We start from the raw sequence: 22988 nt of genomic DNA, 5'->3' as shown, positions 1-22988 counted from the left end.
CTCACTAACAGTAAGTTGAGACCCCGACTGACTTAAATAAATAGGGGGTTGGGGGCCCCCTAGCCGCCGCAGGGCCCTTACCAGCTGCTTATGTCGCTTAGACCTAGAAACGGCACTGCCTCTGCCAATCACATATGAAACCATAAAAGACTGCCATGCAACCCCCACGAAAGGCATCAGTCTATACTGTGTCATTCTAAAATCTGATGTGGTCAGCAGCTAAGATGTTCCTAGAAAAGCCCGGCCTCGAGCCATCCCGTTCTGAGCCAATGACCAATCATTTGACATTCTAACAGTCTAATAGCCAACATTTCATAATAATTTGGTTGTGTTTATGAAGGTCATGGGTAACATTAGAAAACACTTTTTTTTGTATTTATCTTACTAGTCATGTGCGTAGGAGACAGGGGTATATAGTGCTGTGTGCTCATCACTTGTGGGGCACATGGAACAGCAGTTATTCTTGTAGAAAGTTCTATTTTGAAATCATCTCTTGAATTTTGAGAGTTAGGTCTGTTTGGCAAAAGGGAAGTGTTTTGGAAACCTCAGAATCTGCTGATACTATATACAAATCTAAATGTCTTACCTGCATCTGACTGTAGGAAGATTTGAAAAAGTCACTTTTGGGTGATCTGTTTCCCCATCCTCTGTGTCAATTCCAAGCTGCGCTGGCCCATCTCTTCATACAGTTGAAGCCGGAAGTTTACAAACATCTTAGCCAAATATATTTAAACTCAGTTTTTCACAATTCCTGACATTTAATCCTAGTAAAATTATCAGTTTTAGGTCAGTTAGGTTCACCACTTTATTTTAAGAATGTGAAATGTCAGAATAATAGTAGAGATATTTATTTATTCACATTCCCAGTGGGGTCAGAAGTTTACATACACTCAATTAGTATTTGGTAGCATTGCCTTTAAATGGTTTAACTTGGGTCAAACGTTTCGGGTAGCCTTCCACAAGCTTCCGACAATAAGTTGGGTGAATTTCAGCCCATTCCTCCTGACAGAGCAGGTGTAACTGAGCTTATTCAGTTCTGCCCACATATATTCTATAGGATTGAGGTCAGGGCTTTGTGATGGCCACTTCAATACCTTGACTTTGTTGTCCTTCAGCCATTTTGCCACAACTTTGGAAGTATGCTTGGGGTCATTGTCCATTTGGAAGACCCATTTGAGACCAAGCTTTAACTTCCTGACTGATGTCTTGAGATGTTGCTTCAATATTTCCACATAATTTCCCTTCCTCATAATGCCATCTATTTTGTGAAGTGCACCAGTCCCTCCTGCAGCAAAGCACATGATGCTGCCACCCCCGTGCTTCACGGTTGGGATGGTGTTCTTCGGCTTGCAAGCCTCCCCCTTTTTCCTCCATACGGATGGTCATTATGGCCAAACAGTTCTATTTTTGTTTAATCAGACCAGAGGACATTTCTCCAAAAAGTACAATCTTTGTCCCCATGTGCAGTTCCAAACCGTAATCTGTCTTTTTTTATGGCAGTTTTGGAGCAGTGGCTTCTTTCTTGCTGAGTGGCCTTTCAGGTTATGTCAATATGAGACTCGTTTTACTGTAGATATAGATACATGTGTACCTGTTTCCTCCAGCATCTTCACAAGGTCCTTTGCTGTTGTTTTGGGATTGATTTGCACTTTTCGCACCAAAGTACGTTCATCTCTAGGATACAGAACGCGTCTCCTTCCTGAGCGGTATGACGGCTGCGTGGTCCCATGGTGTTTATACTTGCGTACTATTGTTTGAACAGATGAACGTGGTACATTCAGGCATTTGGAAATTGCTCCCAAGGATGAACCAGACTTGTGGAGGTCTACAATTTCTTTCTGAGGTCTTGGCTGATTTCTTTTGATTTTCCCATGATGTCAAGCAAAGAGGCACTGAGTTTGAAGGTAGGCCTTGAAATACATCCACAAGGTACACCTCCAATTGACAAAAATTATATAAATTAGCCTCTCAGAAGCTTCTAAAGCCATGACTTCATTTTCTGGCTGTTTAAAAGCACAGTCAACTTCGTGTATGTAAACTTCTGACCCACTGGAATTGTGATACAGTGAATTATAAGTGAAATAATCTGTCTGTAAACAATTGTTGTGTCATACACAAAGTAGATGTCCTAACCGACTTGCCAAAACTATAGTTTGTTAACAAGAAATTTTTGGAGTGGTTGAAAAACAAGTTTTAATGACTCCAACCTAAGTGTATGGAAACTAGTTGCGATTTGATGGGCCATCATCAGCTGTACAGTGAATGAGGGGCAGAAGGTGGAATGACATGTCCTTGTCAAACTGCTTATAACTCAAATTCTGTTTATGATATCGAAATTCTAACAACATATCCCACTGGGCACAGATGAAATGACATGGAAACAATGTTGATTCAACCAGTGATGTGTGTTAAATAGACTTATTTAGGGCAAGTAAAGGACAGGGGGGGGGGGGGGTGGGGGGGGGGCATTACTTTAATAATTGGCAGAGATAATGCAATTCTAATACAGTCAAAATGTCTGCATTGGCACTTCTATTATGAACACAAGGTAATATTTAGTCCCACAGGCCTACAATAATCACATTTCTTTGATTATAACGCAGCTGATTATGCCAACATCTAGGCTCCCACCGGAGTAAACTACCTGCTCCCATTGAATCTCGACCCGATGTAGGCCTACAGTAAGCAACCCAACGATTGGTTATGGTCATGTGAATACATCGATACAGCCAATTATAAACTTCTTTAAAACGTCTCACCCGGGGGTAGGTGCTATCTGCATGTGGGTAAACAAAACATTGTCCGTGACATGAGAAAAGAGATCAATACTCCGTACTCTTCTAGAAGGGACAGCAAACGTGGTGAACATAAGAGGCACATAGTGAAATGACGGCAGCATTAAAAAAAAATGCAACAGCGCTTTTACACTCATTCATTTTTTAAATTATTTAACTAGGCAAGTCGGTTAAGAACAAATTCTTGTTTACAATGACGGCCTACCCCGGCCAAACCCGGACGACACTGGGCCAATTGTGCGCCGCCCTATGGGACTCTCAATCACGACCGGATGTGATACATCCTGGATTCGAAACAGGGACTGTAGTGACGCCTCTTGCGCTGAGATGCAGTAACTTAGACCGCAGCGCCACTCGGGAGCCCTGAATGACATGTGAACTTCTACCAAAGCATGTGCAGGCCATTTTTGAAAGATTTCATAAATTGTAAAAACAAAGCTGGCCATACAATGTGAGGGAAGCCTACACATGGTTTAGTTAAATAGTCTGAGAAGAAGCCTACTAACAAGTCTGTAGAGAGGGAACAGCTCTGTTCCGGATAAGGGCAGACTACCTATTGTATTTTCCCCTTCCCATACAGCTCTAAATACAGCCCAGATGTTAGGCATGTTCACCAATCTGTGTTCATGAGGTAGCCTGAGCTTTAGTCCTCTCAGGATCTATCTTTCAGTCCCTTTCCCACCATGTCCTTCGGTTTGTTAAGCCGAAAAAAGACAAGTGCACTTTCAGCTCCCCTGTCTTCAGACTGCTCAGGCCCCCAACCCAGTTCTTGTCATGCATAATGCAAGAGGGCTTAAGAAAAAGAGTCTTGCAACACATGCCCACAGCTTTTTTGCTTCCTAGAGATAAAGTATGAGTGATTAAAGGACCCAATTCAAACAAAGTTATTCACTAGGTTTCTGGTAAATCAAAAACACATGTTTTATCACTGCAAGAATGCATAAATCCATTTATACTCAAGAAAACAATGTTTTCAGTGTGAGATAATAATACATTAAAAAAACGAACTGCTTAAATCACATATGCTTTCTCTAAGCACTCAAGGAACATTATGTATGATTCACTTGAACTTGGCTACCAGTTTGACTGAATAGGATCCTGAGTTCAAAACCAGGCCAGAGTAGACGCAGTCATATCGTCAACATTTCACGAAGGTATGAAAAACAAGAGTTAGACAACTTACTGAACTTATTCCTTTTTTTTTTAGCTCCGTTAGACAAAATGTGTCATGTTTTCTTTTGTAATCAGGTTCAAGTTTTTAAATGTTGATATTAGGCTGATCGGTAACCTACCATGCCAAAGACACTTTTCTTGGGAGCGCTGAATGCTTCGACAGCACTGTGACGAACTCCTTGTCTTTTGTCAAGGAGCTTTAACGGTCGCTGGGTAACAGGCTATTGATAGGGTGAATACAGTGGGGAGCTAAATGAAGGAGGGTTGTGCTCTTTTAAATGTCCTTCAATATATTGGAGCTAGTTTCCAAGGTATCCAAGGCACTTGATTATTTGAGGTCGTTATGGCCATTGACACGTCTTTAACAGAAAGAATGAAGATGGAAATGCGACCGTTAATATTTAGATTAGCTTATGTCATGCCTGTAGGCTCTTACAACACCATGTGCACGCCGTTTAAGCCTCCTCTTCGCATTAGAGTTATGAAGCAGAGAATGAGGGGTCTTCATTAAATCGTCCAATTAATGAACACTGATCTATTGGTAGAGTTAAATAAAGATATAAACTGAGCAAGCTGAAATATTATACAGACCCTTACTACTACTGTTACTATAATCAAACCAACTCAGTTCCCGCTCTTCCCCACAAACACCTGCAGACTGCAGTAGGACGTTTCTACTGGAGGTTTTTGTGGAGAAGCCCGCGAAGAGCAACAGTTCAGTTGATAAAGTCCTCTAACCTGGGACTTTGACGTGCATTGAAAGTGATCCGAGTGCTTCAGACACCACTACAAATGTACACAGAGCAGGGTATGTGCAGCCAAGTTTTTACAGAGCTGTTTGTTCCAGTCCAGCCAACGTAGAACAGGATATATCCCTTTCCTCTCTCTGCTGTCTGCGTCAGACGCTTGAAGGATATGACTATTTTTCCTTAAAAGCACACAGACAACTTTGGTTTTACCAATGTCCAATCAGAATACATACATGGTTTTTTTTTACAGTAGATTTGGCTTTCTACTCCAGTACTTTGTATTTTAAATGATACAATGACTAGGAGGTTAAAGTGTAGAATGTCAGATTTAATTTGAGGTGTACTGTTTACAAATTACCACACTTTTTGTACATAGACACCCCCCCCCCCCCCCCATTTTAGGGGACAAATTCAGTTGTGTATTAAAGTAGTAAAAAGTTAAGAATTTGGTCCCATATTCAAAGCAAACAATAACTACATCAAGCTTTTGACTTGATGCATTTGCTGTTTGTTTTGGTTGCGTTTCAGATTATTTTGTGGCCAAAAGAAATTAATGGTAAATAATGTAGTGTCATTTTGTAGTGACTTTTATTCTAAATAAGAATATCATGTTTCTAAACACTTCTACATTCATGTGGATGCTACCATGAATATGGATAATCCTGAACGAATAGTGAATAATGATGAGCAAGAAAGTTAGATGCACAAATATCATACCCCCAACAAAAATGCTAAGCTCCTGTTATGTAATGATGAGAGGTTAGCATGTCTTGTGGGTATGATATTTGTGCTGAAGTACAGAGCCACGCACAAAAAAAAATAGGTCACTGTCCCAATACTTTGAACTTGTATATAGCACAGAATGCACACCCAATCAAAAATGACTGCTATTTCGGTTACAGAAGTTGTCAGCCTCACCTGGGCACTATGCATCTCCACACAGACCCTGTTCACAAGAGTCCCCTTTCCACACAGGCTGGTCACGGAAGAGGTCAGGGACTAGAACTCCTCAAACACAATTGTATAGAATACATTCGCTTTTTTACATGTGAATAACTTTAGCGAAATCGACTACCATCAAAACAGTGACGATCACGACAACAGAATGACAGAAATAAGAAATAACACCACAGCTGTACTTCGTTGTTTTCTTTTAAACCAGGTTTTATTATTCCTAATATGAAGATACAAGTCAACAAACATTATTTTCAATCTGTAATGAAAATGCTCCACAGCACACTGACATCTTGTGGAAGGGTCTGGTATTACAGACACATACCTGAAAAATGGACAGCAGTTCTAGTTAAAGTAATAAGTAACAGGAGTAACAGTAGTAGTAATAACAGTAGCAATAATAATACATCATAGCAGTGGTATTAACTTGGAATTAGTTAAGTCACAGAAGAAGGAACTTAGATTCATCAAAGAAAATAGAAATGAGAGTGGGTGAACAGGCTTATCAAACGCTGCAGAACAGATCAGACCACTGGATGAGAAAATACAAGAACCCCGCGAGACAGCACATCTGCTGTCTACCTCTAGAAAAAGGAAGCTCAAATTTGCCATCAGCCCTCTGGTTAATGTATACTGTATTTATTTTCCTCTTCAAATAAGAGACCAAGATACCTTTTCAGGTGTTCCACTTTAACTTTTAAAACCCCATAAAAACCCTATCTCAACACCCTCAATAATACAATCCTTTTCTGGTCAAAGCTCACCAGTAACACACAGAGACTGAACAACAACCCAAGTCTGGAACCAAATCACAACCAGCTCCACATATTTCTGCTTGGCTGGAAGGCCAGAGTCATTCTACCTTAGTATATCAGAGTGTTTGTGTGTGTGTGAGAGTGAGACAGAGAGAGGAGAGAAAGGTAGTGTGTATGCATGTAAAGTATGTGAAATAGTGGCTCCAAGTAACATGTCCTTTTGCATCACATGACCAATTTGGCCAACTCACCTTCTGAGCCATAAACATTCATAAGAAGTTATACTAGAACATACAGCGCTAGACTCATCTTCAGAGACTTCAAATGGGCCTGGGGAACCTGCTCGTGTCTACAACTGGGTCACTGTTGGAGCAGTACGCCCAGTAGAGGGCTACACAAGCTACTTGTTGAAGTGCTGTGGCCGATCCAGCACTGGCTGCCCTGGTAGTAGTTTGTCACAGTGAATATTGACACGGAAAGGCTCACTCTGTTCTACTCTGAGCGTCGTTGACTTCTTTGTTGTTGTTGCCTCATTGAACAGGTCAGCGGGCTTTGAACTGTGATTAAGGAGCCAGAGGTTCAGCTCAGTACATTCGGCTGGGACCAATCGCTCAGGCTCACAGCTGGGATACAAATCAAGGCAGACAAAGCAGTCAACTGCATATTCTACAGCCTCAGGTATTATGGGTCAACTCTTGCTTATTTACCCCAAATCACACCAACTGTATTGGAAGGAAAGGCCAATAGTTCAATAGTCTTGCCTGTTGGAAAGCTGCACATTTCTGACACTTAGCCAGCCACTTGTTCTTTCCTTCTCTGGTTGAGGGTGAGCCACTGGTCATACAATAACCTAACAGGGCTTTGATACGCCCACACCCTCACCCCAGATAAGCCTATCGTTGAATAACAGATACCATTTTGCCCGCAAGAATTGAGGCTCCAGGATTCTGCCATGTTTAGAGCCGTCTTATACAGGAAAAACTTCCACTCGTCTCAGACAAGGAAATAAAAATCATTCACTGTGCCAGGACTCGCCATCTACGTATCAATGTCACCTTTACTGTCATTTAATATCATTTAACCATTTTCTTTTTGCCCATTTGTGAATTCTTTCCAAACTGCTAATGATACACCTGTGTAATACTCCACCCTCCACAGCATGGGCTTAATGGTATCATGGCTTACGGGGGAAATCTCATGTACCTAGAAAATCTGACTAGGTGAGAATTGGAGAGAAAAATTAGACACTTACGGGTACAATCCTACATGAGGTCATGCCACACGCGGAGGAGCTCCAAGCTCTCCGGCAAAACACCGGAAGACTATTCTCTCTATCATTTACCATCAAGTGAGGAAAGTGATCCATGGTTACGCATCTTCCAATCCAACCGAGCTCTGCCTGCATTTCACTTCCAATCGCTGTTGCGGCTGGGCCCGTCTCCATGCGCCCCTGTGGTACCTGGGTACAGAATCCATAGACATATGCCGCGTCAACGCCAAGGGGCACATTCGGAGATGTGTTACGCGAGTGAAAAAGCTCCCTTTGTGATTAAGCGCTATTCAAGGAACGACTGGACTAATAAAGGGTTCTTAAGTCTGTGGGCTGCAGTAAGGCTCAGTACTCCTCCTCTCTCCCTCGTCCAGCACACTACCTTCTGATTCTCTACTCTCATCATCCCCCCTCAACGCCCTGACCCTAACCCACCTGTAATGACCCCCCCCCCCCCCCAACCCACCTACTAGACCACCCCATGCCACATTGATGTGCTTTTGCTTACAATCCTCTCTAGTGTTGGGCACTGGCAGTGTTAAACAGTGTTTACCCCTCTGCCATCACATAGCAAAACAACAGACAGAGAGGAGGAGGTGGTGAGGGAAGAGTGAAACGGAAGTCTGAAAACCATCTAGGAGGAACGTTTAATTCATTCATTAGCACATTGTCATCTACATTTTAAGAATACTTCTAGAAAGCCATCCCAACAACTTCTTTAAGTGTGTGTTTATCTGTGTGTGTGTGTGTGTGTTAAGTCAGAAAAGCAGCATCCAACTGGACACGTCTGATTTAGAGCAGAAACGTGCAAAACCCACAGCACCACAACTCACACTCTCACTAGAAAACTAAATCTCTCTGCTTCCAAAAGAAACAAGGAAACTCACAATCAAAGGAGAAATTATCCCGTCGAAGAACAATATCAAACAGGTACAATTTCCAAGTTAAAATGAAACCACTTTAAATATATCTATCATTCTGCACTGGTGAAAATCACTTAACTGCACACTGCTAAAATTTACTGAGCTTTCTTAAAAAAAAAAACCCCCACCTCAAACTGAAAACGATACAAACAGAAACAAGACCAACGTGGTCCCGTGAATTAAACCAAATTGTTGTTTCACAACATGACTCGATACATCCACTGACGTACTCTTTAAATAACTTCTCCTCCCTCCTCAAGCTTGCAACAGCAAAAAGATAAATATTAATTATAATAACAGCAATAATTATTGGTAACGTTAATTACGCCAACGTCCCAAAAATGATGTGGTCCTTCCCAAGGAGTGGGAGAGAGAGACTGGGAGAGGGGACGTGAGGGGACAGCACTCTCTACCGTGGTCCATTTGTTCTTTTTTAGTGGTAAAACAGCATTAGAGCAGATTAGCCATCTACAAACTGGTCGAGGAAGAACTCATTTTAAACAGAATCCAATGTGGGTGAATGGAAGAGAATGGACTCTTACAGGCCTCATAGCCTCTTGGCTCTGCCAATGCTAACCACCCCTGCCTCTCATCTCCCCACAAACACCTTGGTTCCCCCCCAGCGATGAGGTCAAAGAGTTCTTATTAGTGACTGATCAACAAACACAGCTTCTTGTCTGAAAATGCCATTGAAGCAAAAGACAAGGGCTTACATTGGTAGGATGAATCTAATGTGAGAAATGGAAAGGAAAAGAGCGATATGAGAGGGAAAGAGAAGACAAATGGAGAGGGAGGAAGAGAGGGAGAAGAGAGGGAGGAAGAGCAAGCTCTGTGTGTGCCACATAGTTGTTGACAAACTCCTTAGGACCAAGGCTGAGAGCGATGCGTTTATGCCACAAGACTGTTTTCCTTTCTGCCTGTTTCAGTTTGGTGGAATTTCGACAAATATCATTTCCCTTGATGTTGTTATTCTCCAGACGTTTTATTTCTTCTTGCCAAAGAAGCTGAACCTCTTTTCACGGTCCTTCTCCTTGCCCTCCTTGTTGCGCATGGTGACCCCTGCAGCCTCTGCTGAGCTAGGGGAGATGGGGGGCATAGTCATGGCTCGACTCAGGGCCCTGGGGCCTCCGGGGGAGCGGTCTCCTGTCCCCCCTGCTGGGATGCAGCTATGAATGGAGTGGATCCACGAGGCCATCTCCGGCTGGGACAGACAAACGCAGGGTTAGTCCTCAGTAGGGGGAAAACACCAGAGGAGCATCAGAATCTGGTTTGGGTTCAAATGTGACACTCACCTCATCTTTAGCTTGGAACAGGAACTCCTTACCATCCCCTAGCCTGCACAAGAGAAACGCCGGGTCAGTATAGATGCACATCCCAATTTAATTGCGTTTACAAGACTATTCTCTATTCAAACCGTCCAGTTCCCCCTCCCTCTCCTCTCACCGTAACTTGAAGACGTGTTTCCTCTTCTTGTAGTCGTGCGCCACCTCACACACAGCCTCTCCCAGGCTGATGGGGACTTCTCCGTGGTAGGGGATCCCGCCAGAGGCGCTCTTCTGGTCCTTGTAGAAGCCAAGGCTGCCCTTACGCAGAACGCAGTAGACATTCTGCCAGGACCTATGGGAAGAGAGAGAGAAGCTGTTGGCGGAAGGCATGCAGGCATGCGCCTGAAAAGGTTAGGGACATCAAAGAGTTCATGGCGACACACAAAAGGCTATTTTCTTCATCAAAAGAATAGACACTCCAAAATCCTACATTAACTTCTTATGGTGGTGTTGTTTTTGCTCGTGTTAATCCCATCCTTCAACAGACGGAGTCTATATAACCTAGGGCTCTCCATGTACCCTTCATGGTACTTCCACGCTCACTCCAAGATGCCCCTCCATGCCCCCTGCCCAACTCCCGTATCTCACCTGCTAGCTGCCCTCTTGGCGTGGGTCTCCATCTCCTGCTTGCGGTAGAGCAGGCCTTCCATGGCGTCTGTGCCAGCGTTATCTCCCTTGCTGGGTAGCGTGGCAGACGGGTCCAGGCGTGAAGACGCCAGCCCGCTGTCCCTCCCCGGACCATTCACAGAGTCGGACTCAGAACCCTGTCATCCAAGACACACGGCAGTCAGGACACATGGCCACAACGATTCCTAGAAGCCATGCGGCGTAATACCAGCCATTGACTGTCTGTCGGAACGTGACAACAGCTAAATGTCCATATCCACACATGCACTAGATGGTAGCTTTGAAAAGGATGGACAAAAAACACATACAGGATTACACAGACACACGTTAACAGACGACAGACACATGGAGAACAGCTCCAACCCCGCAGGAGGAGGGTCAACCCTCATCTGAATGTCACTCACAGCCTTACTGGAACATGGCAAACGCAGCAGAAAGCATTGTCATACTGTTGCTAAGATACACTTTGCTTTTTATAGAGGGGGTGTGGCACTGTTATCTTTGTTTCCTGGCAAAACATCAAACTCAATTTGAAAGGAAATCAACATTTCCTCTCTTTAAAAAAAAAACTTTCCCTACTAACACCCCATTCAAAACAACCCCACCAAGCTAGGCACAGCCCACCCAGGGACCTGCCAGCTAGGGACAACCCTCATCACCTCACACTAACAATAGCTTGGAACTTAAACTACCCTCATGTGCTGGTCATTTTGAAGATGGTTACAAATGGAACAGCACCCAAGAAAGGCTTAAGAGCCTCTGATGCTTCTGGTGACACCAAATGATATCATGAATCTGTGTGAGGCATGATTGGCTCAACAGCTGCGGGGACTGTATATCTTCAAATTCAAACAAAGCAATGGCACAGTGACAGAGGACGATGGCGCCCTCTAGTAGGTCATGCTGAGGTACTGCGGGAGCTGAGCGCAGGCGGTGATGGGGGGGATGGGATGAGGAAGCTAGGCTAGGATAGGTACTCACGCGCAGCGGATGCTTTGGCTTAGACACAGGTTTAGAGACAGGTTCACACTTCTCTTTCTTTTCCACTGACACTGATGATACTGATAACGACTGCAGGTAAAGACGCAACAAGTCATTGTTAAGAAGTCCTTGTGCTAGGAGATAGCATGCTACCCTGTGCTAACGCGTTTGAAACAGCCTGACACACGCACGACAAAAGGGACACAATCACATCAGAAATGGGGAAACGGACTCACGTCGAACATATACAGGCTTGGTTACAGTTATGTCAAAGACGTAACGTCTCTCACACTTAGAACATTTAAAATCTTTCATTCAAATCTCCTCAAACATATGAACAGGACAACATGAAGAGGAAAAAGACAAAAACATGAGAAAAAAAAAACAGACACTTTATACTGCGGTGAAAATCTGGAACTAGTTCAGTCAGTAGTTTAATTTGAGTGCATGAAACAGGAGGTTAGAACCTTTGATTAGATACAGTATGTCTCAATGTCCTCTCTCACCTGGGAGGTGTCCTGGTAGCTGTGGACTCCATTGACTGATACTGACTGGTTGAGTGTGGTCTGGTCCAGGCTGGTCCTGGGTTACACAGAAAGGGAAATGAGCATGAGAACGAGGGGGGGGGGGCATCAAATATCTCTGATTACTAGGAGTTCCTCCAGTCTTACCTGGCATCATGTGTTTCGGCCTCAGACGGGGCCACCTCTTCTGTCGGGGGTGGTGTGGGGGTTCGCCTCGCCCTCTCCTCCTCCTCCCTCCTCCTCTGGATCTCCTGCTCCTCCAGCTGAAATGGAAGCCCAGGTTAGTGGCTGTTCAGAGGAGACGTTACCCTACCTTCCTAACAACGCCAAGTACATGCATTCTCCCAACTCCTGCTAACCCACCGTCTTCCCATTTGCAAACCACCCCCGTCCTCCTCACCGTGGTGAGTTTCTCCAGCAGGGTGAAGCGTTCCTCCCAGCCGGCGGCCAGCTTCTCGAAGGCCTCGTGGCGTTTGATCAGGCTCTCCACCTCGTCCACGTTAGAGCCCAGCTCGGCCCCCCGCACCAGGGGCTCCTGGCCTGCCAGCCACGTCTCTGCCACGCACGCATCCCGGCCAAACTGCAGCACCTCCAGAACTGAGACAGAAACCAGAAAATAATGAGCATCCATGAAAAGATCACGAGCAAACCGTGTTAAAACAGACAAACGCAAAATGAATTCATTAATTCAATTGAAAAAACACCCTGAAGTCCACATACCTATCAGGAGGTGGTCCATCTTGTCCTGCCACTTGTTGCTGATCTCATCCCTCTTATCCTGGAGCTGGTCCAGTTTCTCCAGGATCTATGGGAAAGCCAACAGGTATGTCAGTAACATCACATGAACAAGCAGCACTACACACTCAGGGCTAACGGCGACACGACGGCGGTAGATCCCTGGTCAGTGTGGGGCCAGAACAACCGCTTCCTCAACGTCAGTAAGACTAACGACTTTAAAATGGTCCGCGCGCAGTTGTGAAGAAACCTCAGGAGGTTGAACAGGTTTGGCATGGGCCCTCAAATCCTCAAAAAGGTTCTACAGCGGTACCATTGAGAGCATCTTGACTGGCTGCACCACTGCTTGGTGTGGCAATATCACCGCCCTCAATTACATGGTGCTAGAGGGTGGTGCGGCCAGTCCAGTACGTCACTGGGACCAAGCTCCCTGCCATCCAGGACCTCTATATCAGGCGGTGTGAAAGGAAGGCCCGGAAAAAGACTCCAACCACCCAAGCCATAGACCGTTCTCTCGGCTTCCGCCCGGAAAGCGGTACCCCTTTTTGCCCTAACTCGTTTTACTCGTCACATACGCTGCTGCTACGGTTTATTATCTATCCTGTTGCCTAGTCATCACTTAACCCCTCCCTATATGTACACATCTACCCCAATTACCGCGTACCCCTGCACATCGACTCGGTACTGGTATTTATTCCTTGTGTTATTATTTTCCTATATTTTTCTTTCTGCATCATTGAGAACGGTCCGGTCCGCAAGTAAGCATTTCACCGTTAGCCTACACCTGTCGTTTACGTAGCATGTGACTAAATAAATGTGATTTGATGTGCATAAACACACCTTTTACATTTGCTTTTGTCCTAATCCCGTGACGAAATCCAAATGTGGGTGTCCAGTATGTGACGTAACGGTGACATGGCCCATACCTCATCAGCTGCATAGTGGTTGTTGTTGATGAGAGAGTGTCCCATCTCATTGCAGGTGGTGAAGCTGTCTGCCCGGGTCTCGATCTCAGACTTGATGTCCTGATGGTTGGCTATGACCAACCCTGCAGAGGACACGTCCCTGACAGAGAGAGAGAGAGAGAGGATGGGGGACGGACGGACGACAGAAATTCAGCGTAAAACCTTAAGAAAAACATTGAGAACAACGATGAGAGAACAGAAGTAAGGTCAGGTCTCACCTGGGGCTGTCGTGGGCGTCGATCTGCAGGTTGACCCCGTCCATCCACAACATGAGGTCACGCACCATGTTGACGAAGCGGAACTTCTCCACGGTGTCCAGCAGGAGGTGACGGCGAGCCTGGCCGGCCCCCAGCAGACCCTCCCAGGCCTCAGTGACAGAGCGTTCGCTCCGGTGGATCTCCTCGGCCTTCTCCCCGGCGTAGGCCTTCTGCAGCCGCGCCGCGTCGTCCTGCACCTGGTTCACCTGGGGTTGGAGGAGGCAGCCGGCTCAGAAGGGATCCTGAAAACCATTAACCTGCCCCCTCATGTGCTCTGACACATTTCTGATAGCCCCCAGTACGAGTCTGAAAAGCAGCCCTCACAATGCATTAAATCTAATATTCTACTGTGGGATCGTGTATAAAAGTGTCTAATTACATTATTTCTCCCACTAGTGTTCCTGTAAGTATCCCTGTACACTGGTGGTATGGTGCAGAGTTCATCCAATTGAATTCAATATCTTTATTGTCCCGAAGGGAAATTCATTGTGCAGCCAGGAGTTTAAAAGAGCAGCAGCCTACCTGTCCGCTGAGGGCCTGGATGTCGTGCTCGTAGGCGGTGTGCTGTCGGTGGAGGTGCTGGACGGTGTTGAGGTCACGGCCCAGGTCAGAGGGCAGCGCCTCCTTCTTCTCCCGGACCCTCCCCAGCGCCTCGCGGGCGTCCTGGTGGAAGCGGTGCAGCTCGTAGGAGGCGGATAGCATCTGGGTGCGCGTGTCGATCAGCTCCAGCAGGTCGGCCCACGCCTCGTTCAGCCCGTCCTTCCACTCTGCCACGCTGGCGTTCTCAGGGTGACCCGACTCGATGAGGTCATCGGCCAGCCCGTTAACGCCGTCCACGCGCTCCTGGCCGATGGTGCTGGTGTCCCGAGCAAACTCGCGGAACTTGTCCCGCAGCATCTGAGAGGAGAAGAGGTTTAAATTTGGATAACAATCCCAGGTTATCGCCATACTTCTTAAAAGGTAGCTGACAGAGAAAAAAAAAGAGTTGTCGGTGAGCAATTAGTGCTTATGTGTTGTGTTGCTAAGCGCGTGTGTGTGTTGTTGCTAAGCGCGCGTGTTGTGTTGTGTTACTAAGCGCGTGTGTTGTGTTGTGTTACTAAGCGCGTGTGTGTGTTGTGTTGTGTTGCTAAGCGCGTGTGTTGTGTTGTGTTACTAAGCGCGTGTGTTGTGTTGTGTTACTAAGCGCGTGTGTGTGTTGTGTTACTAAGCGTGTGTTGTGTTACTAAGCGCGTGTGTGTGTTGTGTTACTAAGCGCGTGTGTGTGTTGTGTTACTAAGCGCGTGTGTGTGTTGTGTTACTAAGCGCGTGTGTGTGTTGTGTTACTAAGCGCGTGTGTGTGTTGTGTTACTAAGCGCGTGTGTGTGTTGTGTTACTAAGCGCGTGTGTGTGTTGTGTTACTAAGCGTGTGTGTTGTGTTACTAAGCGTGTGTGTTGTGTTACTAAGCGTGTGTGTTGTGTTACTAAGCGTGTGTGTTGTGTTACTAAGCGTGTGTGTTGTGTTACTAAGCGTGTGTGTTGTGTTACCAAGCGTGTGTGTTGTGTTACCAAGCGTGTGTGTTGTGTTACGTGTTGTGTTACTAAGCGTGTGTGTTGTGTTACTAAGCGTGTGTTACTAAGCGTGTGTGTTGTGTTACTAAGCGTGTGTGTTGTGTTACGTGTTGTGTTACTAAGCGTGTGTGTTGTGTTACTAAGCGTGTGTGTTGTGTTACTAAGCGTGTGTGTTGTGTTACTAAGCGTGTGTGTTGTGTTACTAAGCGTGTGTGTTGTGTTACTAAGCGTGTGTGTTGTGTTACTAAGCGTGTGTGTTGTGTTACTAAGCGTGTGTGTTGTGTTACTAAGCGTGTGTGTTGTGTTACTAAGCGTGTGTGTTGTGTTACTAAGCGTGTGTGTTGTGTTAGTACGTAATTGAACGTATGAGGAAGTGAAAGGAAAGCCACTCACGGTGACATGTTCGTAGTCCTGTCCCAGCTCATGGGATCCGGCCACCACCTCCCTCTCAGCGATCCACTGCTCCAGGTCGTCCACCTCTCTCTTCAGCTGGGTCAGCCTCAGCCTCTCCTGGAGACGCCCACGACGCTCCTCAGCCAGGTCCTTCAGCCCTGCGTACAGCTTGTCCACCTGGGCTTGCCGTAGGTTGATACGCTCGCTAACAGCAGGGAATATATATATATATATGTGAGTGAGTCAGGCCAGTTGTAATGACTGAGACATTGTGGCTGTAGTTAAATCCTATTGTGAAGTGGCATTAGTTTAATGTACTTAGCTTTTAACCCCCCCCCCCCCCCCGTTAACCCCAGTGCCCTTCACCTCTCTGGGTGTTCGCTGGTCATCATGGTGCGGCTGCTGTTGGCCAGCTGGTGGATGGGCTGGGCGTAGTCCTCCAAGGTCTGTTCTAACGTCTGGTGCTTCTTCACCATCACCAGAGCGCTCTGCTCATCCTGGGTCACACACACAAACACGTTACAGAGATGGAGTTAGCACCATTAAGCCAGGGGCACAGCCTAGTGTGCACAATAGACGCCATTAGGACAGACGGAGCTTAACTTCCCCCTGCCTCTCCTCTCACCTTGGCCTTCTCCTCTGACATCATGTGTAGCTCCTGCTCTCCCATCCAGGCCTCGGCCTCGGCAGCGTCGGTGTAGAACTGCTGGGCGCGGTTAGCCTCCACCAGCCGGGCGTGGCGCTCGTCCGTCTCAGCGATGAGCTGGGCCCAGGAGTCCCGGAGCTCCACCAGACGCCCCTCCAGAGCAGACCGCCTCTCCCCGTCCATCTCCTCCTGCCCTGGGGACATCCCCCTGCGGTGGGTCTGGATGTCATCAATACGGGGCTGGTGGCCCTGGATCTCCTTCTGCAAAGTCTGGATAACAAAACAGTGTCGCAGTGTTTTTTTCCCCTCCTACTGTCCAGACTCTTCCCTAAAATTCCTCTCTCGTCTGTGTACCTGGTTCTTCTTGATGAGCAGCTGCACACTGGACAGGTCCTTCCCATGGTCTGTGGATGTGGCCAGGGGCATCCTCTCCTTCACCCACAGCTAATTGACCGACAGACAGGAGGAAGTGCATTAAAAAGACGACGATGATGATTCTGTACAACATCTCTGTATTTCGAGTCAGGTGGTCCCACTCACAATCTCATCCTCCAGGTCTCTGTTGAACTGGTGGGCCTCCTTGGAAGCCAGCAGTTGCTGCCGCCTCTGGTTGAGGGGGTCCTGGAGCTGGGAGAAGCTGTCAGTGACACGTCTCTGCTGGCCGTCCACCTCCACCACGGCCCCACCAGCATCTTCCTGGGACAGCGCCAGCGCCTGGGACTGCAGCGACTGCACCTCCTTCTCACGCACCTCCATCTGGTGCTCCAGCATCTACACACACACACACACACACACACACACACACACACACAGGGATGTTTGTTATTACTCTTTCATTTCGATACGGACACTTCTCCACGCAAATGGTCACAAAGGAGTAGGACAACTGAGAACGGGCTTCGACGGTGTAATGTCACCCACCTGGTGCTTCTTGAGCAGGATGTTGACGGAGGTCAGGTCCTTGCCGAAGTCGTCGCTCTGAAGCTGCCCTGACAGGTTCTTCAGCCACACGTCCAGAGCAGAGCAGCTCTGGGTGAAGAGCTCTGCCCTGTTGGCATCGAAGAGGCACTGAGCCTTGGTGCGCGTAGTGTTCTCTAGCTCTTCCCATTGGCTCTGCAGGCTCTCCAGAGTTTGCTGGACTACAGGCTGTAGCTCCGGCTTCTCCGTCACCAGGGCCTGGCCCTCCTAACAGGGGCATGGGGGAAAGGGGTCAGAAAAAGCATAAATACTGGCACCCACATCTTTCGGACTGCTTTTCCCACGTATTATTTTCATTGTATAATAGTTTTATGATCATACCTTATCGATCTTATCCAGCCAGTCTTTGTTGGAGGCCAGCTCAGCCATGAAGGCCTGGTGTTTCTGCCACTTGCTGTGGAGGTTCCTGGCCTCGTCGTACGACATGTCCTGAGCTGTCAGCATCTTCTCATTGATCCACAGAGTCAGCTGCAGAGAGAGAGAGAGAGAGGAGAATGATATTACTCAATGCATGTGCCTCAGGATAATTCCTTTGACAGCGGTTTTATTTTTTACTACAAGACAAAACAGTGTCAATAAAATGTATCACACCACCATTATTATTGTAACAGTTTGGCGATTCGTACCTCCTGTCCGTCCTGCAGGAAGTGCTGAAGTTCGCGGTTGTCCTTCAGTTTAGACAGGAGTTCATTTGCAGCTTCCCTATTCTTCTGATGTCTCTCCTGGATGGAGTCGGCCTTCTCCTGGATCTTGTCAGAGTTGGCGTTAAGGTCGTTGACCAGGCGGCGTCCGGCCTCCACCACGCCCGTGATCTTCTCCTCACTGGCCTCCATGGTGGTCAGGAAGTCCTCGTGCTTCTTGATGGCCTCCTCTGCCCCCTGCAGGCTGGAGGGCATCTCAGTGTGGGACAGCACATACTCCTATAGAAGGAGAGAGAACTATTAGTAACATCATCGAGATAGACAATAGACGTGTTTGATTCTTCTCCACTGGTGTCCTGGTCCTCACCTGGCTGTTGAGGAAGCCCTCAGCCTGCTTGACTTCCCTCAGGAAGCTCTGGAAGTCGAAGGCTTGGGCCAGAATGCTGTGGCGGTTCTCCCACATCCGGCGCAGCTCATGCCAGCCGGTGTCCAGCGCCTGCAGCCTCTGGGCCAGGAACATGTACTGGGCGTCCGTCTGGCCCTGAGTCACCTCATCACCCACCGCCCGCATCTTCTCATAGTCCTCCTTGTAGTTGTCCACCTCGTTTTTGATGCTCTCGTGCTGGGAGAGCAGGTGCTCAGCCTCTGGCAGCGAGGTGGGGATGTCCTCGGACGCCACGGCGGTCTGCGTGCGGGACAGCCAGGACTGGAAGTCATCCAGGTCCCGGAGGAATCCCTGCAGCTTACTGGCTTCGCCCAGAGACTCCTCGCGACGCTTCATGGTGGCGTTGAGCTCCTGCCACACCTCCTGGATCTCCCCCAGGTGGGCATGGATCTCCTCTGCCTGGTCCGGGTGCTCCTCAGCCAGCGTCTCTGCCTCCTTCTTCAGGTCGTCCAACTTACCCTGAAAAGATATGGAAAATAAACAAATGGTGTCACCAACCTCATATGGCATAAAATGATACAAAAGGATTGACGTGAACCAGTTAATGACTCAACCGATCGCTATTAAACATGGATCTGATGCGGTGGTTTAACTGTCCACCTCCATAACCTTTGATCCGTCACCGTACCTGAATGGCCTCCAGGTCTCTCTCCATGCCGGTGAGTTTGCGCTGCAGGGCCATGACACCAGCCAGGTCGTTGCCCAGGCTCTCGGTGGACTCGATCACCTTGGTCTTCTCTCTCATCCAGCTCTGGATCTCGTTACACTCCAGGTGGTAGTTCTGGATGTTGAGGGCCGACTCCAGGGCCTGTTTCCTCTGGTCCGCCAGACGCTGGAACTCCTTCCACCTGGGGACCAGAGCGAGGGGAAGTCTCAATCACAGTGCTCACTTTATACAGTGTATTGGCTATGCATCAGAGGGTATATGTGTTTTTCAGACCTGGGTTCAAATACTATTTCAAAGCTCTTGAAGTATTCAGATATATTTTATTTGAAAAGAAAAGCAGTTGAAAATACTCAAATACACAGAGTCAAAAACAGTCCCATGCATTTAACCCAGGTATTTGAAAATACTCTCAAATACAATTTGGTAGACTATTTGGTTCTCACAAATAACCATTCAAATAAAAGTAGTTGTTTTGGGCTGTGTTATTTGCATGTCTGAGAGGCATCACGTTGAGAACTACTAACCTGTTGTTGAGCTGGTCTTGTGTCTGGTGGATCTGCTCTTTGCTGAGGTTGTCTGATCCCAGCAGCTGTTGAGCCACCTGGTTGACATCAGAGATACGAGTCCCCAGGTTGTTCATCTCAGGCTCCAGGGTCTCGAACCTGCAGCCCACACACAGGGATGTACATTCAACACTCTGTCTCATGTTCCCATTGCTTTTCCTCTACAATGGAGATTAGAAGGGAAATATTATCATAGGAAGAGCTTCTATCCCCCAAACGTTGCTCTGCCATTCCACACAAAAAAAAAAAACCAGATTTTTACATCTGTACTGTAAAAAGGAGAGATTCAGTTTGATATCCACTCAACGAAGCACAATGATCAGCGTACACAGATCAATACCAAAACATAATAAAGGCTATTCAAATCACAGCCTAAAGACCACCTCTTCCATCCTATCCCATCGTTGGAACACTCCTCCCTTCCCCAGCTCACCTCTGCTGCACCACCTCCAGGTCTTCCAGTTTGGTGGGGATCTGCATGCCGTCCAGCCACTGTTCCTTCTCCCCCACCCACAGCTGGCAGGCGCCCGCCTCGCTGTACATGCGGTAGAGGGCCAGCGCCCCCTCCAGGGCCTGACGCCGCGACGCAGACAGGGCCTCCAGCTCGTGGTAACGCTGCTCTATGGCAGGCAGACGGCCCTCTACCTACACACAGCCAGACGGCAACAACCACTCAGTCAGAGGACGCCCCTCCGAGCAGAGTCAATAAGTCAAGGAACACAAAATGGGAGCGATAAATAAAATATGTCTCACTTAAAATGGGAGACATGGAGTCTTTCTGTAATGTGTATGGGCCAGTGTTTGTGTGTGTCAGAGAGAGAGAGAGAGAGAGGGAGAAACAGCACGGTGCCTAGTGAGTGTGGGTTGATATGCTGTTCCAGGGGTAACTGACCTGAGGGGAGTTTGCATGGACCGGGGGCAGGGTGAGGGCCTGCTCGTGCAGGGAGTCGATGAGGGTGCGGTGGCTCTGGATCTCCTCCTCCACCTCCCTCTGCTTGCGGGCCAAGGTCTGGGTGGAGAACTCGTCGTGGCCCACCTCCTGGCTGGACACCTGGCGCAGCGTCTCCAGGATCCAGGCCTCCATGTCGTTGGCGTCCGTCTGGAACTGGTGCAGGGCCACTGCCTCCTTCAGCTGCTGCTCCCTCAGCTGGGACGTCTGGGGACGGAGGGGGAGAGAAGGAATCAGTATATAAACAAGAGGAACCCCTTCTGAAATCGATCAATTCATTTTCTCTCTCCAGACCGGTCAACCTCCTTTCCCCTGCCTGCTCACCTCCTCCAGGTGGGCCCACTGAGCGCGGACGTCCCTGATCCTCTCAGTGCACTCTGGGGCTCCAATGTGTCCCTCCTCCACCAGGGTCTGTCCGGCGGCGATGCTGTTGCCCAGAGGGCCGTAGCGGGCTGCCATCTCGTCTCTGAAGGCCTCGTGCTTGCTGAGTAGGTGCAGGGCGGAGGTGAGGTCGCGGCCACAGTCTCCTCCAGCCAGGATCTGCTCCTGCTCTCTGATCCAGGCCGCCTCCTCTCCCAGCTCCCACAGGAACTGCCAGAGGCGCCGTGAATCCTCGAGGCGCACCCTCCGCTCCCCGGCCAGCTGGCCCAGCTCCTCATAGGCCCGGCCCAGCAGAGACACCTTCTCTCCCACCAGCGCCGGCTCACACGGTTTGTAGACTGAGAGAGATAAGGAGAATTAGCTAAATGGTTATCGGTGAAGAGGCATCCAAATAAATTCATAAATTCCATCCTCCTCATAAGTTACGTGACGCATAAAAGCTTGCACAGTGCATAGTCGTTGAACGCCATCGTTACCATAATCACACGTACACAGTAACTGACTGTCAAGTGTATATTAGTGAGGGGGTGCAGATCTGTAGTCTCACCCTGTTGGTCCGAGGTGAAGCGCTGAGCGGCTCCCTGGACCCCACGGACCCCCTCTGCCTGGGCTGAGATGTCTGCCTCCACCAGGTTGTGAGTCTGCAGCAGGTCCTCCACATCATGCAGGTGCTTCCCACTGTCCTGGGACTGCAGGCGACCCTGAGAGAGCACAGAGCAGGAAGAGGTTAGAAACGCATTCACTCACTAAGTCTGGATTGCACGTAGTTAATAAATGGCGCTAATGAGATGTGAACGGCAGGGGGCATTAGTAAAAGACATAGCTGCAGCAGTCACTAAGAGATACAGTGCCTTGCGAAAGTTTTCGGCCCCCTTGAACTTTGCGACCCTTTGCCACATTTCAGGCTTCAAACATAAAGATATAAAACAATTTTTTTTGTGAAGAATCAACAACAAGTGGGACACAATCATGAAGTGGAACGACATTTATTGGATATTTCAAACTTTTTTAACAAATCAAAAACTGGAAAAATGGGCGTGCAAAATTATTCAGCCCCTTTACTTTCAGTGCAGCAAACTCTCTCCAGAAGTTCAGTGAGGATCTTTGAATGATCCAATGTTGACCTAAATGACTAATGATGATAAATACAATCCACCTGTGTGTAATCAAGTCTCCGTATAAATGCACCTGCACTGTGATAGTCTCAGAGGTCCGTTAAAAGCGCAGTGAGCATCATGAGGAACAAGGAACACACCAGGCAGGTCCGAGATACTGTTGTGAAGAAGTTTAAAGCTGGATTTGGATACAAAAAGATTTCCCAAGCTTTAAACATCCCAAGGAGCACTGTGCAAGCGATAATATTGAAATTGAAGGAGTATCAGACCACTGCAAATCTACCAAGACCTGGCCGTCCCTCTAAACTTTCAGCTCATACAAGGAGAAGACTGATCAGAGATGCAGCAAAGAGGCCCATGATCACTCTGGATGAACTGCAGAGATCTACAGCTGAGGTGGGAGACTCTGTCCATAGGACAACAATCAGTCGTATATTGCACAAATCTGGCCTTTATGGAAGAGTGGCAAGAAGAAAGCCATTTCTTAAAGATATCCACAAAAAGTGTTGTTTAAAGTTTTCCACAAGCCACCTGGGAGACACACCAAACATGTGGAAGAAGGTGCTCTGGTCAGATGAAACCAAAATTGAACTTTTTGGCAACAATGCAAAACGTTATGTTGGTGTAAA

General features: G+C 47.6%; 1 protein-coding gene across 7 annotated transcripts in view; it reads right to left on the bottom strand.

Annotated features, from left to right (window-relative positions):
* Positions 1 to 5856: 5856 nt before the first annotated feature.
* LOC109872957 (spectrin beta chain, non-erythrocytic 1) overlaps positions 5857 to 22988 on the bottom strand; it is a 106510-nt gene continuing 89378 nt past the window's right edge. For 3 of the 7 annotated variants that reach the window (XM_031807418.1, XM_031807419.1, XM_031807421.1), the window contains 27 exons: positions 21792 to 21945; positions 21188 to 21582; positions 20807 to 21070; positions 20348 to 20559; positions 19876 to 20013; positions 19313 to 19532; positions 18607 to 19143; positions 18225 to 18518; positions 17920 to 18066; positions 17542 to 17805; positions 17161 to 17391; positions 16975 to 17064; positions 16600 to 16890; positions 16341 to 16471; positions 15975 to 16179; positions 14556 to 14930; positions 13995 to 14239; positions 13738 to 13876; positions 12797 to 12881; positions 12477 to 12673; positions 12224 to 12339; positions 12059 to 12134; positions 11553 to 11642; positions 10533 to 10708; positions 10063 to 10257; positions 9912 to 9954; positions 5857 to 9820 (listed from right to left, as the gene is read on the bottom strand). In XM_031807418.1, the coding sequence (XP_031663278.1) occupies positions 9602 to 9820; positions 9912 to 9954; positions 10063 to 10257; positions 10533 to 10708; positions 11553 to 11642; positions 12059 to 12134; positions 12224 to 12339; positions 12477 to 12673; positions 12797 to 12881; positions 13738 to 13876; positions 13995 to 14239; positions 14556 to 14930; positions 15975 to 16179; positions 16341 to 16471; positions 16600 to 16890; positions 16975 to 17064; positions 17161 to 17391; positions 17542 to 17805; positions 17920 to 18066; positions 18225 to 18518; positions 18607 to 19143; positions 19313 to 19532; positions 19876 to 20013; positions 20348 to 20559; positions 20807 to 21070; positions 21188 to 21582; positions 21792 to 21945 (5529 nt within the window). In that variant the 3' untranslated portion in view covers positions 5857 to 9601. The remainder of the gene's footprint in view (positions 9821 to 9911; positions 9955 to 10062; positions 10258 to 10532; positions 10709 to 11552; positions 11643 to 12058; positions 12135 to 12223; positions 12340 to 12476; positions 12674 to 12796; positions 12882 to 13737; positions 13877 to 13994; positions 14240 to 14555; positions 14931 to 15974; positions 16180 to 16340; positions 16472 to 16599; positions 16891 to 16974; positions 17065 to 17160; positions 17392 to 17541; positions 17806 to 17919; positions 18067 to 18224; positions 18519 to 18606; positions 19144 to 19312; positions 19533 to 19875; positions 20014 to 20347; positions 20560 to 20806; positions 21071 to 21187; positions 21583 to 21791; positions 21946 to 22988) is intronic. The other 4 variants (XM_031807423.1, XM_031807424.1, XM_031807420.1 and 1 more) reach the window with 3 other exon arrangements.

This window comes from Oncorhynchus kisutch, linkage group LG28 (assembly GCF_002021735.2).
Source record: "Oncorhynchus kisutch isolate 150728-3 linkage group LG28, Okis_V2, whole genome shotgun sequence".
In the NCBI taxonomy this organism is placed as follows: Eukaryota; Metazoa; Chordata; class Actinopteri; order Salmoniformes; family Salmonidae; genus Oncorhynchus; species Oncorhynchus kisutch.
This window is presented reverse-complemented; position numbering and strand designations above follow the sequence as displayed.